This window comes from Daphnia magna, linkage group LG6, assembly GCF_020631705.1.
Source record: "Daphnia magna isolate NIES linkage group LG6, ASM2063170v1.1, whole genome shotgun sequence".
In the NCBI taxonomy this organism is placed as follows: Eukaryota; Metazoa; Arthropoda; class Branchiopoda; order Diplostraca; family Daphniidae; genus Daphnia; species Daphnia magna.
The window spans coordinates 10,033,481-10,054,558 of NC_059187.1; the positions used below are offsets into that span (position 1 = coordinate 10,033,481).

Below are 21,078 nucleotides of genomic sequence, written 5' to 3' on the forward strand. Positions count from 1 at the left end.
CATATGTGTGTGTGTGTGTGTCTTGTCTAAGGGTCGTCTGGAAATCCAACACCGACTGCACGCGCAATCCGCCTGCACACGGCCAGCAGCCAGTCGTTGGGAATGAAAAGCTTACGCCTTACTACGCCATTCGTCAAAAGTCAGCGGGGTCGACTCTGACGCCATCAATCGCTCAAACATTCAGACATGTTTTGTTTTTTGATTCGTTCGGGTGGGGGGCCACTTTTGGCCTATAGCTACCACAATGCCTATAGCCAACACGCGGCTATAACATTGGTAGACTTGCTCGTCCATTCATTCATCGTTGCCGTTTGGAATGAAATCGAAACGAGAATGGATGGCGAATCAAGGTGAACCTTCTCCTCTCCCAGAGATGGAGATGATGATTTAGAGCGAGAGCACCAACGACATTGGTTCCATATCAATAACAATAAAGAATCATCGTCGACGAGCCGACGATGGCTGCGAGGCTTCGTTAGACGTCATCTCTCGGTCGCTTTCATATCGCCCTAGTCGGGAAGCGATTCACTTTGAAAACGATCTGCCCTCATTTTCTCTTCTCTCGTTTGATTTCTTCTTCCGCCGACATTCCCCGGCGTCAAAACAGCCGTCGGCTAACGGCCAGAGCCAAAAGGGCGATCGATGTCAATCAGAGGAGGGAAGAGAAGCCGTTGGCCGCCAAATAATCGCATCCGAGATCAGATTCGTCCACAAGTCGATAAAAGACTAACAAAAGGCAACAAGATGGAAAAAACATCGACGACCTAGTTTGACCTTTTCTTTTTTCTTCTTCTTTTTCGATAATAAAAACGAGTTCCTCGAATCCAATCAACTGTACGGTATCTACCTGTTTTGACCCCAATATTCAAAATTCATAACAAAACTCTCTAGTGCACCCACAACCCTTTCCTCAAGGCGCCCACGAACCAACCCTCTCCCCCCCTACCCCACCCCAAAAAACAAAACCAAAACCAAAACAAATTTAATTAGCAGTTGTAGTTTGAAAAAAAAAAAAATTCAATTCTTATTGCTACGGTGACATATTGTCAGGGCAAAGACAATCTAAAAATAAAAAAAAAAATAAACAGGTATTCGTTGTCATGGCCGTGATTGTAAGAAACGGCTTCGATACGACGGTCCACTTTGAGTGCTATATTGCACAGCCCCCCCACCAGTTAATTAATGAGCTTCCAAACGATAACAGATGGTGGCCCCAGCAGCGTCACTGAATCTAAACATTTCAACGGGTTAGTTTCATTTGGAAATAACGGAATCAAATCAAGATAACCGACGAGTCCAAGAAGAGAAGGCAGACGACAACGGGGTGAAAGTTGGGCCAATCAAACGCGTTCCCCATTCGTTTTCCTTCTTGTTTGATAGAACACACACACAACAACAACAAAAAAAAGAAAAAGAAAGAAGAAATTGGGGGAATCGATAAAAAGATATGCGACAACACACGAACAACGTTCCTTCCCGGGCCCCATCGCCCTGTTGTTGTGCTTCTTGTTGTTGTTGTTGTTGTTGGGGGGAGGGAGAAACAAACGACAAAACAAAATGTCCTTATAAGATGAAGGAAAATTGACGTCGTGGAGGCCGCGATTGGAACACACGTGCCCTGACCAACGGGGCGAGGGCCTCTTCTTCTTTTTTTGTGTTGAATTTTTTTATAGAATTCGGCTTTCGTTTTACAACTAACTACCCCGGCTGCATTCATTTACGTCTACCCTAATCATGAATTATACACAGCACACGAGATAGAATCAGACTCTCGGCCTTATATGTCCCGAAATCCGAAGGGAACAAAACAAACACGTTGAAACACGTCACGGGAAATACGAGAAATTAAGTTCTGCTCCGTAAAAATAAAAATTAAAAAATAAAAATAATGAATTCAACATGCGGCGTGGTATACCTTGCAACTTGACTTGACGCAATCGCATCCAGATGCGCTCCACTGTTTCGCCCGTCGACGAGCATTTCAATTTTTCACTTAAACTTCGTCCGAAAATGAACCGCCGCTTATCACCGGCCATTTTTTTTTTTTTTCTTTTCTTTCAAAGGAAATTTCGTCGACAATCACAACTGAACCATTCACCCAAAACAACATAAACAACAACAACAACAAAAGGGAACGCAGAATGCGGATTGGAAGAGCGGAGAGTCAAGATGCTGTGGCTGACGACGTCACGCCAAATAGCCGCTGATCTTTCGCTTCCTACCGTCTAACTACGTCGTCTGTTGTTTTTTTTTGCGACTCTACTCGAGACACGCGCACTGACACGACAGTAGAAAGAAAAAAAAAAGGCTAACAACCAAACGGCGAGTGACTGAGTGGATTGTGTGACTTGCGCGCACGTGCCCATCATCATTCACTATCGTATTCTTCTTCTTCTGGAAGAAGAAGAAGAAAAAAAGGAAAAAACTTCTCTTGATCCTTCACCTTTGCGTAGAAACGCATCATGTTTTAGTACAAAAATCATCATCCGCAAAACGAAAGCTTTTGAGAAGATGAAGGGCTTATGGCCACAGCAATTAGCCAGCAATCAACAATGGATGAGAGCACGTCGAACACAAAAAAAAGAAAATAAAAGAGGACTGATGCAATGAACATGAGCGTAAAGCGTCGACATGAGCGAAATCAATGCGGATGAACTTACCGGCAAAAGCGGATTCCGAGTGAGAACGGGCTGCTGTCAGACCAGTCTAGTGAATAGGTAAAAAAAAATGAAACGAGATTAACTCGTGTCGTGGACATACGATCTAGCCAACAAGTTGATTGCGAGTGGTTCTTCACAACAACAAAAAAACTTAATCACAAGTCAAAGTGATTCGGATTGAACGTATGACATTGTTGAACGGTTGCCATGCGACCCGTGTCTCTCCATCATTTGGGAAACATGCGCTTCCATCATATCGGAAAACAACATTTAAGAAAAAGAGTTCCAGCCCGAGTGGCAATCCAATGTGTTTTCCATACAAAAATAAATCAATAAATACAAAAATAAACAAAACAAATGAAAGCAGGTTATACGCACCTCCATGGTGATGTAAGGTTCTGTCGGCGTCGACGACGCCGAAATCGGTTTCAGGTGGCGTTTCTTCGTTACTGCGCCGACGGCGCTCGGCACGAGGAAAGCGGCCGCGCTCGACGATGATTTGGTGCCGCCGACGCCGCATTCCGACGCCGGCGACAACTGCATGGCCAACACCGATTGAAGCGCCAATTTGACGGCCGTCGGCGTCGATTCGGCCGAAGACGCGCAGCCCGTCGTCGTCGTCGTCGGCGACGCTTCCGATCCGGGAAATTTGAAAAGCAGAGGACGAGGTCTGGGTCGGGGCGTCACCGACTGGACAACGACAACCGGAGGCTTGTGCAGCACTTTGGGCGGTTCCAGCAACGACGTCACGTTGGCGTCGGTCAGCGTCGTCAAGACGGGCGCCGAACCGACGGGGACGGCAGCGCCGTGCGCGGGCACAGCGGCCGGAGGAGGCGTTTCGCTTTGGCCGCGCCGGATCCACACCACTTCCGCTTTGTCTTTGTCTTTGGCGTTTCCGTTCCGCCCCGTCCGCGAATGGACCCGCTTGCACGAATGCCTCCGCCGGATTTTCTCCCACGTTTCGCGGCGCCGCACTTTTTCGCGCTTCTTGGCGGCCGCGGCCGTGGCGGCGGCCAGCGCTTCGGCGCTCTCTCCATCCTCGTCAGACAACGACGACGACGATGACGACTCGTCCGTCAAGGAGGACGCCGACGAATCCAACGGAGACACTTCGTCATCGCCCACGGCCAAATCCGACGACTCGTCCGATTCCGCTCGATTCATCGGCATCGTTTGCACACTCACTTCTGGACGATCGCCAACGGCGACGGGCCGCCTGCGTCTGTCGCGAGGCGGAGGCGAACCCGTTCCAATTCCAGATTCCGCTCCTCCCCCTCCACCTACACCTACACCGCCATCGATAGAGTGCGAAAGGGACGCGCTGCTTCTCTCATCGTCGTCATCGTCGTCTTCTTCTTCTTCTTCAGCGTCGTTGGCTCCTCCGCTGTCGGGCGTGCCGAGTATTCGGTTCCGTCTGCCGCAAGCCGAACGGCCGTGGACGGCCAAAGCGCATCCGGCGGCGCTCGATTCCGAGACCAGCGACGACAGCGACGTGTCCATGTGAACGACGCGGCTGATGCTCGACGATCCAGCCTCGGAGTGCGCCTGGCCGCAAGCCGGAGCCGAAGAAGAGGTCAGCGGATGGCTGTTCGATCCAGTGACACTGGCGTTGTCCTCCAGGCTGCCGCTGCAGTTGCAATCGGAGACCCAAAGGAAACTGGAACTGCGCGACAAAGACATGGGCGACGTCTGCGTGCCAGCGTTGTCAAACGTCGGCGGCGGCGAAGGCGTTTCGCTCCTGTTGGCCTCGATAGCCTCCAGCTGGTGTCGGTGATGGCACTGGAACAATGCGGCATTGACGTCATTGTCCAGCTGGCAGACTCCAGTTGCTGGCAGTGACGCAAGTGGAGGCGGCGGAGGCGGAGGCAAAGGGAACGCAGGTGACGTAGTCGTTGCGTCATCTCCGTCGGTGTGGTGGAAACGGCCGCCATCCAGCGTCGTGTTGCTGGTGCGGATGCTGTCCTCCACCCTGCGCAAGAAATCCTGCAACTCCTGGGGTCTCTGCAATTTCAAATGATTTACATTTAATTTTTTGGTTTTTTAAAATTCAATTTTGATTCAAATCAATTGTTTGTGGTGCGGCCTTGAACTACGTAAAGCTCCCGATTAGGCTAAGAGTGGACGTCACAACGGAAGGCCAACGAGAGAAACACTCGACATCTTTTCTTTTCTTTTTTTTTTTATGGCGTTTGGTCTTGAGATGCCGCCATCTACGGACTGACGAAAGCAAAAAAAAAAAAACGTGCAAAAGAATTTGTACGAAAGCTGCTTTTTGCTTCTTTTCTTTTTTTGGTTTTCTTCCAAAAAAAAACACAGCGAAAGATGAAAAAGATGAAATAAAATATAAAAAAAAAAAAACTAAAGCCAAATAATAAATCATAATAATAAGACGTGCCGATAAGTGGCAAATAGAAGCGTTTCTGTTATTCGTTGCCATTTCCTTCTTTGGCCAGATGAAATCGGCTGGAAAAAAGGAAGGAGCCTATCTCGAACTCGATGTTCTTTTCTACTTTACCCAGTTGCATATCTAAACGCACATTGTCCTGCCCACACCACCACCACCACCACCACCACTACCCAACCCCCCTCCCTTCTCTCTTATGTGAAATGGCCGGTTTGATTGGTGAGTGATCGATGGGGCCAACCATTTGCATATTGAGACGGCGTGTTGCAGACACCAATCCCAAGGGCACTCGGGATCAAGAGAATCAAACGCATTCACGGAAACAGGTTCACCCAATGCGTCTTTTTGGTTTGATTTTTTATTATTTTAAATTCTCATTTATTCTCACTAGTCCAGTCGAGTGGAAATGTAAATGTTTCGACACTTTATCCAGCTAGCCCCCCCCCCCTTTTTATAGAACGCGTCACACTCAAAACACCTTGCGCTAGTGCGCTAGACACACACACAGAGCAAAAAGAGAGAGAGACGGTCATAGATGGTGTGGCCGTGTGTCAATTCGAATAACGACCCTTCAAAAAGCCATCGAATCGGAAGAAGAAGAAGAAGAAGAAGAAGAAGAAGAAGAAAAAAGACGGGCGCACCCTTCCGTTTTTTCTTCTTTCACATGTCTCGTGATATGTTGCTTGTAAAAAAGAAAAAAACGTGAAAAAAGATTTTAAAAAATCCTTTTCCGGATCTCGTGAACGCCGCCATTTTGCGCAGGCGAAGGACATCAAAAGATAAACGAGGAGTTTCAAACGAGGAAAAAAAGGAAAAAAAGAAAAAGGGCAAAGCAAAAACGGAACCAAAAAAGGAGCTGTTTTTAGGTCGTCGTCGTCGTCAACGTGGCCCGGCTCCATCAACTACTTGCCGTCCCGCCCCATCCCGTGCCGTCACGTTCCATCATTTGCAGTCGAGTGACTCGCAGCGCTGTGCCCAGCTCCCTCTCAAGTGAATCTATCGTCTTTTGCGCAATCATTCGACACCGAACGTGAACGAAACGTGCGACACTCACCAACAGCGGACTGGAAATGTGGACGGCTGGATCGGATGCATCGGCTGCGGGCGCCGCTTGGCGTCCAGTAGTAGCTCCGTCTTGGTGGTCGTGGTCGTGGTCGCCTTCGCCGCTGCAGCTGGAACAACTGGCCAGCACTTCGGGCGACTGGCTGCTGTTCAGCGTCAGCGTCATGTCGTCCAAGTCGTCAAAGATTTGACGCTCGACGAGATCGATGTCGGCCGACAGCTGCTGGATCGACGACGCGACGACGCAACCTGGCGGCTTTGTCTGGCCAGGAGACGGGCCGGCCGGTGACGTGACGCCGTTGACCGACACGGCCAGCGAAGGATCAATCAGCGCCAATTGGAGGCGCGCCCACGGGCTCAGTTCGACGGCTGCGGCCGTCTCCATCAGCGACGTGGCTCCGAGCGACGACGCGCCTCTTTTGGCGCTGCCAAACTTGGCCGTTTGCGACGGGTGGCCGCACTGGTCGTTGGCCAGCTGCTGCAGCTCGCCTTCGATGATGTGATTGAATTCCGCCATCAGGCTCGTCGTCCACAGCTGGATGGCTTGCGGATGGTACGGCGACTGGTGGTGCAACTGATGCTGATGCTCGCGCCGAGCTATTCGGCCGTTGTCCGTCAACTGCAGGGCCGAATCGGCCGTCAAATAGCGACGCAGCGAGCGTCTCGGGTTCGCCTGTTGCTGCTGCTGCTGCTGCTGCTTCTTCTTCTTGCGATGGACGTCGACATCGCCCGCGTCAAACAGCGTTGCCGTCGGCATCAAGCCGACAGCGTCGATGTTGCCTTGTTGTTGTTGTGGCTGCAGCCGTCCGTCGCCGCCGGCGCTGCCGCAACGCTCGTCGATCTGCTCAAATGCCGGACAGGAGGTGCGTCGGTGCAGTTGCGCCGCATCCCACCGGCTCCTGCTGCCGCCGCTGCCGCCGGTGCTGCCGCCTTTCGCCAGCGACGGATGCGGCGGGTGTTGCTGGTGCAGTTTACGGTTCCAGTGGTTGTTGACACGCGATGGCCGACTCAACGCGTCCGCCGCCAAGTCACCGATGTAGTAATCCTCGCTGACTCGCAGGCCGGCGCGACGCCGTTGGCTGTAATGGATGCCGGCCTTGTTGGCCGGTAGCGGCGCGTGGTGGTGAACAGCGACGGCACGACGGACGGGAACGGCCGGTGCTGCAACGATGACGCTCCCTTGACTCGCCGCGTTGGCCGCTCTAGACGCCGTCACTTCCAGTTGATGAAACACGGCGCCAATTTCCTCCTAGATGGCCATTTTTGAAAATGAAATTTTAGTTTTTTAGTTTTTTGTTTTTAGTTTTTGTTTTATGTTTTTTGTTTTGTTTTATGATGATGATGATCCATCATGTTTCCACTCAAACACCCCCGCAAAACTCCGGGAGGTTGGGGGGGATATGTCAGAATGGCAAAGACGGGATAGAAGAATAACAAAAATAAAAAAATAAGGCGGATGAAAATTTGAGACTCAAAGATATGAAAAATAAAAAATGATGGAAATGAAAAAGGAGGCGAGGTTGAAAGTGCGCAGGAGTCGAGCAGAGAATGTTGCGTGTGGCGTAATCGGAGCCAAAAGAAAAATACCTGAGAAAAAAAAAATCCCTTTCCACTCGATTCTTCTCTAAAGAAGAATGGAAGACGGCAAAAAAAAAAAAACGAAAGAGAAAACCGGACCGAATAAATGAAAAAAAAAAAGGAGACACTCACCACCAAAGAGTCGACCCAAGACAAATGACGTTGTAGACAAGCAAAAAAAAACAAAACAAAATTGTGCGGTTCGACCCCCCGGCCACCAGAGGGTCGCACCCACATGTTTAGCCTTTTTTAAGAAAAAAACGAAATAATAATAAAATACAAGGAGATCAAATAACACGGCTGCAACGGCCCGTGCTGGAACGCATTCACGATCCGTTTCGCTACACTTTTTTTTCCTTTTTCTCGAAGGCAGACGAGTAGTTTCCTAACTGTACGCGTGTGTAAGGGAATAAGAAGAAAAAAAGACGAGATCAAATAGGCAGCCGTTGGAAAAAATTGAACGGACTGGGTGATGACGTAGTCGTTGCGTACAAAAACTCGCGCTAACAAACGAGAGAAAAAAGAGAAGAAGAAGAAGAGAGATGCAAATTTATATCTGAAAAAGAAAAAAAAAAAGAAAAAAACAGCTGCACACACAACAGGTTTTTTTCCCATTCGTATTGCCTCCTACTCAACTCGGATGGCCATTTACGGCAGAAGGGCAAGGGCGCAGCAGCTCAAGAAAGAGAGAGAAAACCTTCTGGCCATTCAACCAAACTCCTACTCCTCTCTCTCTCTCTCTTGTCTGGCTCTGCTTTTTTGTATTTTTTTAGAAAAGGGGCCTACACACACGCACAAGGATCTGCTACGACAATTGGCGCAGAAAAAGAGGAACGGCAAAACATGAAAAACAAATGCGCAAGAGTAACAAACAATCAAATACAAATGCGAGCGCACGAATCAAATGAAAACAAATTTTACCTTTCCGATTTTGTTTGTTTATAGAATTCGCAATTCTTTTTGATTTTGAGGACGGCAATCCGATAAGAAACACTCGTCGATTCTGTCTTGTTTTTGTTTTTTCTTGGGAAGGAGGGGGTGTTCAAAAAACAAAATCACGACGCACTCGAAAACACTTGGAAAAAGACGGCACTAAAAACGCACACAGCCGATTGGCGGCCAAAAAAACGAGTCAATCAAATAATTTCTTTTTTTTTGTTTTGAAGTGCGAGAAAAACCAAAAAAACAAAAGAGAGAGCAACCGAAACCAAACACACACAAAAACGAGACTTTTTTTCGAGAGCGTTCGCCCTGAATGGACTACTGGACTCCACTGTCGGGTTAGGCGACTCAAATAGCAAAAAAGAAAAAAGAACCAACTAGCGGGCAAAAAAGCAAACACTATTCGGCGGGATCGCGTACGTAAAAGAGAGAAAGTTGGCAGACCCAACAACATGCACTCGCTTTGCAACGGGAGAACTGGCATGCAAATTCTTGTTTTTTTCCTTTAGCGCGCAAAACATTCACGTCCATTCACGGCGAACGGGCCAACGGGCCAAAGGAAGAAGAAATCTCCTCTCGCACGAACGGCGGCGGCTGCTGCAAGAGCCAAAGGAAAATCATTTGCCCGTCTTGTTCTCGTCGCACAAATTCCCATGTGCGACGCGCTTCTATTCGGTCGTGTGTCGTCAATTGTCGGTCGGCCCGTTTCACACACAAGTGAGGGGGGGAGAGGCAACAATGAAAAAGAGAAAAGACGCAAAACAAGAAACAAAAAACGACGTGGGGATGAAGTGAAGGGAGAAGGAGAAGGAGAATGACAAGAAGAAGAAGAAGGCGGTTGTTGGTGAAGTGCGGGAACGACGAGCTTCGGAGCGGCTGTGCGTCCAACGGCCGCGACACGAGCGTTTCTGACGCCGTTATTCGACACGCACGCACGGCGCTCACGCAAGCGAAGCAACAAGCAAACCAACATGGGGCCACTGCTGCTGCTGGCCAACACGCTCTAGCGGGCAAGTAAAAACCTTTGTAAATCATCCTGGTAGAGTTGAGGAAGAGGGTCGACGCAATTTATAAGACGAGACATTTCACACACACAACACAGACACACACACACACACAAAAGAAAGAAAGAGAAAAAAAAGGCCGCAATGAGGCGAAAGAAAATGGCGGTTTTGGATGGAACTGAGGTCAAAGCCGTTATCATTACAGCGTAGAGTGAGAGACAATGACGTGCGCGTACGAAGGGCTACAATCGATCACGGCGAGCATAATTATGCGGAATGCGTTGCGACCCAATGAGCTGACGGACGGTGCGCATTCGATTGACACGGAAAAAGTCACACAGAAAAACAGAAATCAAAGAAATCAAAGAATCAAAATGCGCAGAAATAGACGCAAATATCAAATGCAGATTGGCTACGCCAGCTGCCGTCATCCTTCCGACTTCAAGGATTCGTGACCATGGGACCGATTTCACCACCAACGCACCAACGCACCAACGCACCAACGAACCACTCGCAAATCAATTCAAATCAAAACTCGCCAAAGGAATGCAAAGAGAGAAAAATGATGATGGCTCACAAGAATGTTTTCTTTTTCTTTTCAATTCACCTGTTTCTGTCAGCGATAGAGAGAAAAGCGCAAGACATTTCAACGACTCTTGCGGCCATGGCGTTTTAAAAAGGCCAGCAAAGTCCAGGCCACCTGATGGTCATTCCTGTTTTTTTCTTTTTCTTTTTGGCCAGCACTTGCCCCGACCAATGTCAGACCCCAATCGCTATATTTACCTGTAACGGGTCCCCCAAAAGCGTGTTCGATAAAGCACTCGTGATTAACATCAATCTAAAAAAAAATGCAATATACATAAACAAAAATGAGCTCGATTGAATTAGTTATCAGATTATCTAACCTGCACCTTATTTTTTTCGATTTAAACAACAACAAAATATATTTTCAAACGATTGATGTGTGACGCCTACGGGGGATGGGGGGGTGCTAAGCCCGATGGATGACAAGATGATCAATTTCACCGTCAAACTTTATTTTTTTCCTGATTTTTATAGATAGAATTTCGTGAACAACGGACGATGCACAGCGCTGCGAAATTGTTTTTTAAAAATCTATTTTTCCCTCTTCGATTATTCAAATTTTTATTCCCCTCCCATTTTATGTGTCTTCTTTGGGCATTGCTCATTTCCATACCGGTCGTCTATCCAATCGATTGTTGTCTTTTGAATGCTGTTTCACTGTTTTTCTTAGTTGGTCTCTCTCTCTCTCCTTCCAAATGGATAATAAATTGTCCAGACAACTTGGACGTTTCACGTGTTCATTTTTTTTTTTGTTTTTTATCTCTTACGTTCAATTTTTCAACAAACAAACAAAACAAAAAAAAAACGATTTGCAATTCTGTGTCCCGTGTTCTTTTTTTTTGTGTCCCTTCATTTCGTTATCGCACACAACATTTCGTAAGCTCCAGATATTTTCTTGTTTTTCATATTGAAAAATGAAATAAAATAAAATGAAATAAAAATAAAATCAAGAAAAAAGCGTTAAAAACATTGGCCGCCGCTATGGAACCCGAGATCGGGACGAGACACTTGGAGACAACACTCACGCATCAACAGACACACGAGGAAGTTACACAAGATAGGCGGCGCTGCAGGGGCTGACCAGATGGCACGTTCAAACAAGACAGAAAGCAAATGGCGCGTCCCTTATTCAATTTTTTTTTTTTTTAATTCAACGAATGGTCGTATACTTTTGGAGGGGGGGAATTGCGAAACTTTTCAAAGTCTGAATTTTTGATTTGAAAAAAAAAATGAGTCATCGTCGTCTGTTAATAATTATGATAACGACAAGAAAAGTGGGAGGGCAGCTCTGGTCCAGCATTTTTTAGTGGGAGGCGAGAAAGGGTGGGCTTCTGGCGGTTGCAACTTTGACGACTTTCGGGAGTGTTAAGAAAGAAAGAGAAGAAAACAAAAAAGAGAGAGAAAATACTAAAAATCTGGTTAGGTTTCGCACGGCTGCATTCGCTATGTGGCTGGTCTGTTGTTGATGATGATGACCTTGGGATCAAAACACAGCCAAGAGCAGCGTGAGTCACGACGACCAGACGCCACAAGTGTCAACTTTCTACGTATTGCGTTGGGTCCCCAAAAAAAGATAACTGGGCGCTCTGGGGCTCCACATTTTTCCTCTCCTTTTCTTTTTCTTCTTCTTCTTCTTCTCCTTTTCATGCATTTCTTCTTTTTTTTTTAGACAGAAATTCACAATGCAAGAATGGCAAATGAAATGTGAGCATAAAATGTGCCAGCAATTTCCGTCCATCTTGATGGAACGAGACACGTAACCCAAAGTTTTTCCTTTTCTTTTTCATTCGCCATTGTATCTGCAGTCTTCACTCTTTTGTCTTGTCAGAGATTTTCTTTCCATCTGATTCGTTCTTTTATTTTTTTCAATTTTTTTTTTTGTTTTTTATTATCAAACATTTCAAAGAATGACAATCGAAAATGGTTGGCTGGGAAATTTGAACCCCTCACGAGACCCTTTAACAGACACACACGCAAAAGCATTTATTTGCATGACAATAAATGTTTGGTCACAATGGGCTCCGCATCCGCGAAGCCCATCAAGCAAAATAGTTAGACGTCATCATGATGATGAACATTTATTTTGTTTAACGCCAGCATCAATGGTAACTGTAAAACAAAAAAAAAAAAAAAAAACAAGTTTCTGTTCGTCGTCACTAGATGGCCCATCTTTAATTCATTTCTCGTCGCTAGATGGCAATAGCTCGCTAGTTCAAATTCTTGGGGCGTCTCCTTTGAATTCACCTCTGCCATGCATGTGTCGTGATGGGAAACCCGAATTTTCGAACAAAAACAAAAACAAAAGGCAATCAAAAAGTAATCAAGAAAACTCAAGACGTCGCCGTTTGGAAACGACAATTTGGAATGCGACTGAGCCCTTTTAGCATTTCCATCACGGACCATTTCCATTCGGTCATCAAAATCATTAGCATTGCCTTCATCCCCCCCACAAAAGGGCCGAAAAATAAATTCAAAAAAACAAGAGCGAACGAGAAACGGGAATCGTTTCGTGGAAATTTCAAAGGAATTGTGTTTCTTTTGGTCAGTTGACCAAAAATGATTTTAAAAAAGAAAAAAAAAGAAAAAGGACCTGAAATTTCCTCATCGCTTTGGCCATGAGCTCCGTGGTAAAGTTCGATCATCCACCTCACCATGATGTAATCAAGTCACGCTTCAATGGCTTCGATCTAATTAGCCGACGGCGCAATCGTCTTCCCCTACAACCATCAAAGAACTCCCACCCCACCACCCACCCCCTTCTCCCCCCTGCCTACCACTCAATAAAAGAGAACTCGCCCGTGTTCGTGTGCCGTTCTCGTCCACATCAAAACGACCACGCCCCCCCACGCACACGGTACTTTATTTTTATATTCCCCCCCCCCCTCAAAAACGTGTACCGAAATGTTCACGTGATTGACGGGAACGTATTTACGTTTTTATTTTGTTTTAAACAAGGACGGCCATCGCATTTTTTTTTACCTTCACTCACCTAAGGAAGTAAGGAAGTAAGGAGGAAGAAGAAGAAGTTTATTGTTATTATTTCGGTAGTAAACTAAAGAAGAAAAAGAAAAAAAAAAGGACGCGATCGCGCATCCCTTCCGGCGTGACGAAAACACAAAAGGCGTCCACACATCAAAGAGAGAGAGAGAGAGAACGAGAAAAACATAAACAACGAAAAAGAGACGAAGGATTCCGGAAGCCAGAGGCTTTTCTTGTTTTCGTTCGACTCCCCTCCCTTTCCTTTTGTTTGTCTGGGGGTTGTGTGTATTGTTGCCGGGGCAATGTTTTTTTTTCTTTCTTTTCTTTTTCTTTTTTTTTTTTTCTTTTTCTGTCGGCCAATGACTGTAATTTTCGGTCGGCCAACTTACCAGCGCAACAACAACAACAACACATAAAAAAAAACAAAGGCTGGCCCATCAATTGGCGGCTGGCGTGCGGGATTCGAATCCAAAAAATATTAAGTCATTCCACGATTTGAAATAATTTTTTTAAAATGACTTTTAAAATTTGCATGTAGCGCAAATGAAATTAAATCAATCAAATTGACCGGTGGTTTGGTCTTGCGTTCAAAACCCGCCGCGAGAAAAAGAGAAAGTTTTCAAGACCAGATTTGCATATCACTCCCGCATATTGAAATAATATCCCGACCGCATCTTTATCTCGGTTTCCATCTATTGCATTTTTTCTTTGTTTACCCCCATTTTCTTTTTCTTTTTCTTTTTTTTTTCAAATAAAAATTGTTCCTCCCCAAAATTCGTCTGCTGGACAAAAAGACCGACGCACATCAGGGGCGGATGATGAGGGTCAAAATCGGAAGGGCGTGCCGTTCAACATGTTGTTGTTGTTATTTTAGTGTGTTGCAGGTAAAGAGAAGAAACATTTGTTACCTTTAAACTAGCCAGTTGTCTCCCTTCTCCCTTCTTCCCTTTGAATTTTTTTTTTAACACACATAAAATAAATAAATAAACAAGAGAAAAAGAAATATGATTATCTTATTTGATCAAGATACTTTTCCCGTTTCTTTTTTTTTTTTCAAAGGCAGCGGCTTCGGCGGCAACATTGTAGAGGGGGGAAAGGGAAGAGTCGTTTGAACGTATTTTTACAAGTCGAGGCGGTGAAAATAAACAACGAAAAAGGAATAAGAAAAACCGGTGGCTCATCTTTTCTCTTTGAGTTGTCCTCGTAAATTCAGTGGGCCGTTCATGCGTTCAACTCTCGTTAAAAAGAAAAAGAAAAGTAGCGCGCACGAGATTGATTTGAAACGACAGGTGAACTACTTGGACTTTTGAAACGGACCCACATTTCATGTAACAATGTCGTCTTCTGTGGCGTGATGAAATCATCAATCAAATCAAAGAAGACAAAACAAATCCAAAAACACGTGGAAAAAAGGGGATAATCGATGGTGGCTGAACGTGCGTGTTTCGAGGTGCTGCTGCCCTTCAGCCAATCACGAAAAAGGATAAAGCACCCTGGATGAGCGTCGATCCATCACGTCGCAACCCATTCGGGATAGACGGACACGAGCCGCAAATCACCTGTTGGCCTCATTCCTTTATTTGTTTTTTGCTTCGAATCAAACGGAAAGAAACGAAGGCGCTCTCGATTGCAACAACTGGCCAGGTGGTTGTATACTGCCCATTTGACCCAATCATCTCTTTCAAATGTCACGTTTAGAAAAATAAAACGCTGCCAGCATACGACGTGGCACGCGAAATGTTTTCCAACAGGAAATTCGATTGTTTTGTTTCGTTTTTAAAGAAAGAAAGAAAGAAAGAAAGAAACAAATGAAACTCGTTTGTGCGGCGATAGATAACCAGTCAGAATCGCAGTTGGCAAAGGGAAAAACAAATGGATCTGAACTTACTGGCGCGTCTCTTTTGATTTCTATACATTATGTCCGAGATAACAATAATAGTCCCCGATCGCTACATTTTCTTCTGCGTATCAGTCATTTGTTTTTTATTTTCGGTTAACATTTCCTCGACTGCCGAGAGCCACCGTGAAAAGCATTTCAAAAGAAAATGATGAGCCCCCAAAGGCAAATACGACCCAAACGTCCATTATTTAAAAACCACACAACAACAACAAAAAAGTGGATCAAGGAAAACATCAAACAGCTGACGGGTTGACCACCGACCGCGATCGCACCCATCCAACGTGATGTTGCCTTTCGGTGCGTTCAACCGATCGAATTGAAAGACACTTTAGCTGCCCGTTTGTGTCCCCGTCTGCTCGTGGAAATGCCACCCAGCAAATCCACATTTCGAAAGGAGAAAAGAAAAAAAAAATGGACGCCATCTTTGCCCATTTCTGCTCCACCGAATTTAATTATTTATTTCTTAAATTTAAAAAAATAATAATAATAAAGAAAAGTGGTGAACCAGTTCGTGTCACGAGAATCTGATGATTCATCATCTCTCAAAAATGGATCCACTTTAATGAGGATATCTGCATACCAGCCACAAGAGTGAAATAATGAACACCTCACAATCAACAGGTTTCCAATTTGTTACAGTCACAAAGGTTTCGTTTTTCTTTCAAACATTTTGAATTTTTTCTTCTAGTTTTTTTTTATTTTCGACGCGTCATTGTTGTCATTGACCTTCTTTCTTTATCTTTTCTTCGACTCGTCGTTCCAAGAGGAAAACGCTATTCGAAAAGTCAACAACATTCCTCCGGTATTCACAACACATCCTGGTTACAATTTGAATAGGAAAACACAAAAAAAAACGACCGTAGGCTAAACAAAAACTTGGCAACGGTGGCACGCCTTTTTCGCTCCCGCTGTTTCTCATATTTTTCCAATAAATTAAACATTAAGTTATTTATTTTTTCGATCGAGAAAAACAAAAACAAAAAAAGCAACTTTGTGTGTATGTGTGTTAGTCAATTATTATTCGATTCCCTTTTAACTGGTGATCGTGTCCCGAATAAGATTCAACACAATTTCCCAAACCCCCCTTTAAAAAAAAAGAGCAAAGTGTCGGACGAAATAAACACTGGCCAAGTTGTGTGTACAAAAATGGGGAAACAAAAAAGAAAAAAACAAAAAGAAAAAAACAGTTGAGAAACGCGATCGTTCAGAAATTCTCTTCACGCTCCTTGGCGCACGCACGCACGCACGAAATTCTTTTCCATTTAAAAAAATGTTGGGAAATGAAAGGGCGTTCGGGTGTAAACGGATCGACAATGGCGCGCTCGATTGATTTTCGGATAGCGACAAATAGCATTTTCTTGTATCTTATTAACTGAATTACGTTTTGATCGCATCAGAAAGGGGCGGGGCGGGGCGAATCAATCGATTTCTGGGACGCGCGCGTCGGCGGGCAAGTTGATTGTTCGTGTAATCCCGCGTTCGGCCGCCTTGTTATCCCCAAATCTAAAAAGCTCCAAAACAAAAGAAAGATGTCCGGATCGGAAAGACATTTTCTCCTTGTGTCACTTTGAAAAAATTTTTTTTTTATTTTTAAAAACACAGGCGAGGAAGAAGAAAAATCCTTGACCTCCAGTGGGGGGGCACATCTCTACTGACAAGATACACGAAAGAAAAAAAAGAACAAAAACCTTGAGGCGGAATTAATGAGGTGGGGATAGAAATGGCATCCGCACCGCTCTTATTACATTCCCCCTCCTCATATTCTCTCACTCTTCTCACGCCGGATTATTTCAATCACGTTCTTAAAATTTTTATTGCTTTTTTTCTCTTGTTTTCCTTCCATTGGTCAAAATTTAAAAAAATTTTACCATTTCAATTGAGCGAAACATTTTCAGTCACGCCATTTTGGCTCCAACAAAAAGACGACGTGTTTTTTTCTTCTTCTTTAAATGTAGGAGGATGGCCCGCATACATTTTTGATTCTGGCATCTAAATGCTTTTTACCTTTTTTTGGCAACACCGCTCAGACACGCCCAATGACGGTCGCCTTTAAAAAAAACCTTTATTTTTTCTAATAACTATCATCTTCCCTCTTCTATCAAAAATTTAAATACAAAAAAATATTCCCGAAAACAAAAGGACGATAAATAAAATTCAAAAAAAAAAAAAAAAGACGTTTGGACACACGACCGCATCAAAGTTATTGTTTTCTTACTGGGAAGTACAAATAGGAAGAAAAAAACAAAAACAAAAGTTGATGTAGTTAGATAGTCGTTTTAAAAAGAAACGTGTTGCAGTCGTGACACTCCCGCCATCCACTTTCTTCGTCTTTTTGGCTATCAAATGTTAACGAAAATGCGTGTGACGTCAAAAAACGATTGTTTCATAACGAAAAAATATATATATAGTTATATACATATCGTGGCTTTCCCCTACATCTCCCAAATTCATTTTTTTGTTTAATCCCCAAAATTGGGACGGCTTCAAAAATGGGCATCTACCAAACTTGTCGTCCGATTTTCTTTTCTTTTTGTGTAACCGCCAAGAGCTTAAAAAATAAAGAGATAAAATAAATTTAAAAAAAAAACTTACGTGCGCTTTTTCCAGGTAAAGTTCGAATTCCTTGTAGGGATCCGTCCACGTTGATGAAGAAGACGAGGAATCGCTCACGGTCGCCATCTTTATTTTGTAATTATTAATTTTTCCTTTTTTTCTTCTTCGTCGTCGTCAAAACAACAAAGAAAATCTCAGTTTCCTTCGAGTCGGGTCTCGAATTTCTGACTGGACACACCAAACAAACAAAGAAAAAAGAAAAAAAAAAAAAAAATCCCGAAATCGGCGCTCGAAACAAAAAGTTTAACACGACGATGACGATGAGAGTAAATCGACGTCCAAGGCGGCAAAGTTTCTGGTTGCCTCGATGTGATTCCCTTTGGCAGTTATGGAATGGATCGCCACCTGGCCGTCGTCTCCATCCAGGGGACTACCCGATCCATCCGACCGCATTCTTTTCCCCCACCTCTCTGTTTAAGATTATTTGAATAAAACAAAAAACAAAAATTAATAAATCAATAAAAGAAGAAATGCATTTTCGAAAAATGGCCAATCCATAAAAAAAAAATATATTAAAACAGTTTTTTTTTTTAAAAGGGGGATCCTATTTTTATTTTATTGGAAAAGGATTGCAGGTTGTTTAGACATCTAAATTTATTCATCATTCATAAAAATAAAAAATGGGAAATGGACCGACAGCCATCAAAACAAAACCCCAACTATTTTCCTCTTCGCTGTACAAAAACATCGGGACTTTCTCTCTTTAAACATTTCAACAACAAAAGAGAAAGAAAGAAAGAAAAAAAGCCTTAAAAATTAATATCGCCATCGAATTGTTTGGCTTTTTAATTCTTGCTCGCAGATAATGTTGTTGTTGTTCTACTCCTGTAAAAAAGGAAAAAAAAGGGCATACAGGGAAGGGCCCTCTGCCATCTCCAACGGGATATGAGCTCATCTGTTTGGCTCGTTACGTTCACTTCTTCTTCACGACCGACTGGTTTCCTAATTAAACTTTTGTACTCACCCCCCCATCTCCTTTCTTTGATGAATAAAAAAAAAAAAAAAAGGAAGCCACTAGTCTAAGAACTTAAAGAAAAATAGAATGAGCAAAGTCATTATTATTATCAAGAGCGAGGACTTCTCAATGGCTTGTTGGCTTTTGAAAGAATCATTCATTTCTTGGCCACAGAAAATATAAATAAAAAATAAACAGTTGATGAACGCATGGCCGGCTCAACTGGCCAGTCACCAACCCCGACAACAAAACACAACAAGAAAAAATAAAATAAATAAATATTTCTCACTTCACGAGAATTGAACAAATAAAATAGAGAAAGTTTTCTTTTTCCAGATTTTGAAACAGGTAGATTCCAGTTAACTTAAACTTTGATTGTGTTGAAAATTCATTTTAGTAAAAGGCAAGGAGACAATGTTCACAACCGGATGTTGCGTTTGTCAATCGTAAAACAACAACAACAACAACAACAAATAAAAGAAGTGGGGAGATGGTAACCCCAAACGAGAAAGAAAAAAGGTGTGCGTGATGAACGATAGGAGCGTGACGTCACGCACCCTTTTACAATTGAAATGTAGGGGTCAACGCTACCGATAGTTTTTAGACTGTTAAAAAGAAAAATAAGTTCTTTCATTCGAATTCGTTCCATTTGGGAGGGGGGAAAGTCATGCGATTTGAATCGGGGTTCATCCATCAAAAAACAAAAAAATGTGGCGCCCACGAGACACCTGGCGGCGCTTCCAAAGCGTCAGAATGATTTTCCGAACATTCGATTGAAGCAAATTCTCGGCCCACACACCACGGCACAACAACTGGACACAATTTTTATTTTTTTTTTTACCTAACAGCTAACAAAAATCCAACACTTGATAGAGTCCCTTAGGCCTCTCTCTTTCTTTTCAAGAGTACTGACTCTATCAGGTGTTAATAACACACATCCTCTTCTCTCTCTCTCCCCCTCAGCTCGTTCGGAACCAATGGGGAAGGAAGGAAAAGGAAAAAGAAACTCGAGGGAGAAACTAACATTGAAAAGTTGACGTTCAGAGTTCCGTGAAGTTCAACTACGAGCACTACAAGAGAGGGGGGAGTCACTTGAAAAAAAAAGCTGATTGTCGGCTACAAAATAAAACGTTGAAAAATTCAAGAAAAACTTATTTTCATCCTCACAAGTATTTCTCTTTTTTTTTTCCTGTTTGCCCTGTCATTTTGATCCCCCCCACCACCACCACCCTGCGTTTCCACAACAGCAAACAGACGATCATCATTTGATTTTAAACGAAAAGTGTAATTTCAAATATTGGGAGTTACCAAGGCAACCAGCCACAACGTTAAAAACACACACAACAAACCTTCAAGGGTTCATTTTTTTTTAAAAACATTCCCCTGTTGTTTTTCTTTTTTTCCGAGACCGGAAAACCGTGCTGTGCCGCCGCTCACACACACACACACACACACACGAGTGTATACACATTAAACGGCAGACAAGAAGAGAAGGGGGAGACAAGGGCGTACTACACGTAATGCAGTCGGGACTTGGAAAATATAAAAAATAAAAAACCCCAAAAATGACACGTAAACACGAGAGACGAATAGAGTCCATTTCCGTTTGATACCAGAGTGTACCGTTACCGTTTGCGATCACCAATGTGTGTCTACTACACGACATATGCAAATCCTCTCTCTAAGGTGAAGGTGGGAACGCGCGATGACGTCACCGTTCCGTTTTGTTATTTTAAAGGGATTGACGCTGGGATCGTCATATGCACTACACAATTAAAAACAATCCTACTCACAATTTGGAGGAGGGGAGATTTAAACTTTCCTTATCTTTGTTGAAAAAAAAACAAACTTTTCTCTCTACTTTCATCCGGATCCTTTTGTTGATTCTCTTCTCTTTCGCTGGACTGTCAGGTGACGTCATCCGCCCCACAAAAAGAAAAAAAAAAGAAAAGAAAAAATGTTTTACGTTCGAAAAACACCTGTCTCGTTTTTTTTCTTTTGTTTGTTCTGGTATTTTCATTATGCTGATTAGCAGTGACAACTTAGCTGGCTCCTACCGGTGCATAAAAATAAGAATAAAACCAAATCAAAAAAATTCCTACGAGATACGAAAGCGGACCCTAAATAACTTGAACACGGGTGCAAAGTTTTCGTATCGTCTGTTGTTGACGATTTTTGAAAAAGAAAAAGGGACAGAAACGGTTAATTAAAGCGATAAGATTCCACGACTGATTTACAGGACAGACAACAAATAAATGAAAAGTTCACATTTTCCTGAAGAAAAAAAAAAAAACGACTAGAGACAAGATACTCCGACAGTTGGCCCTCGTCACGCTGAAAATGTTTCGTGAAATTTCCATTTAGAAAAAAAAACGGAATACAAAAGGCGGAAGCGG

The 21,078-nt window shown here is 43.8% G+C and overlaps 1 protein-coding gene across 2 annotated transcripts in view; it reads right to left on the reverse strand.

Annotated features, from left to right (window-relative positions):
* LOC116925942 (rho GTPase-activating protein 7) overlaps positions 1-21,078 on the reverse strand; it is a 36,699-nt gene that overhangs the window by 8,298 nt on the left and 7,323 nt on the right. For both annotated transcript variants that reach the window (XM_045174778.1, XM_045174777.1), the window contains exons 2-5: positions 17,707-18,137; positions 6,119-7,375; positions 3,039-4,661; positions 2,661-2,706 (exon numbers count right to left, since the gene is read on the reverse strand). In XM_045174778.1, the coding sequence (XP_045030713.1) occupies positions 2,661-2,706; positions 3,039-4,661; positions 6,119-7,375; positions 17,707-17,793 (3,013 nt within the window). In that variant the 5' untranslated portion in view covers positions 17,794-18,137. The remainder of the gene's footprint in view (positions 1-2,660; positions 2,707-3,038; positions 4,662-6,118; positions 7,376-17,706; positions 18,138-21,078) is intronic.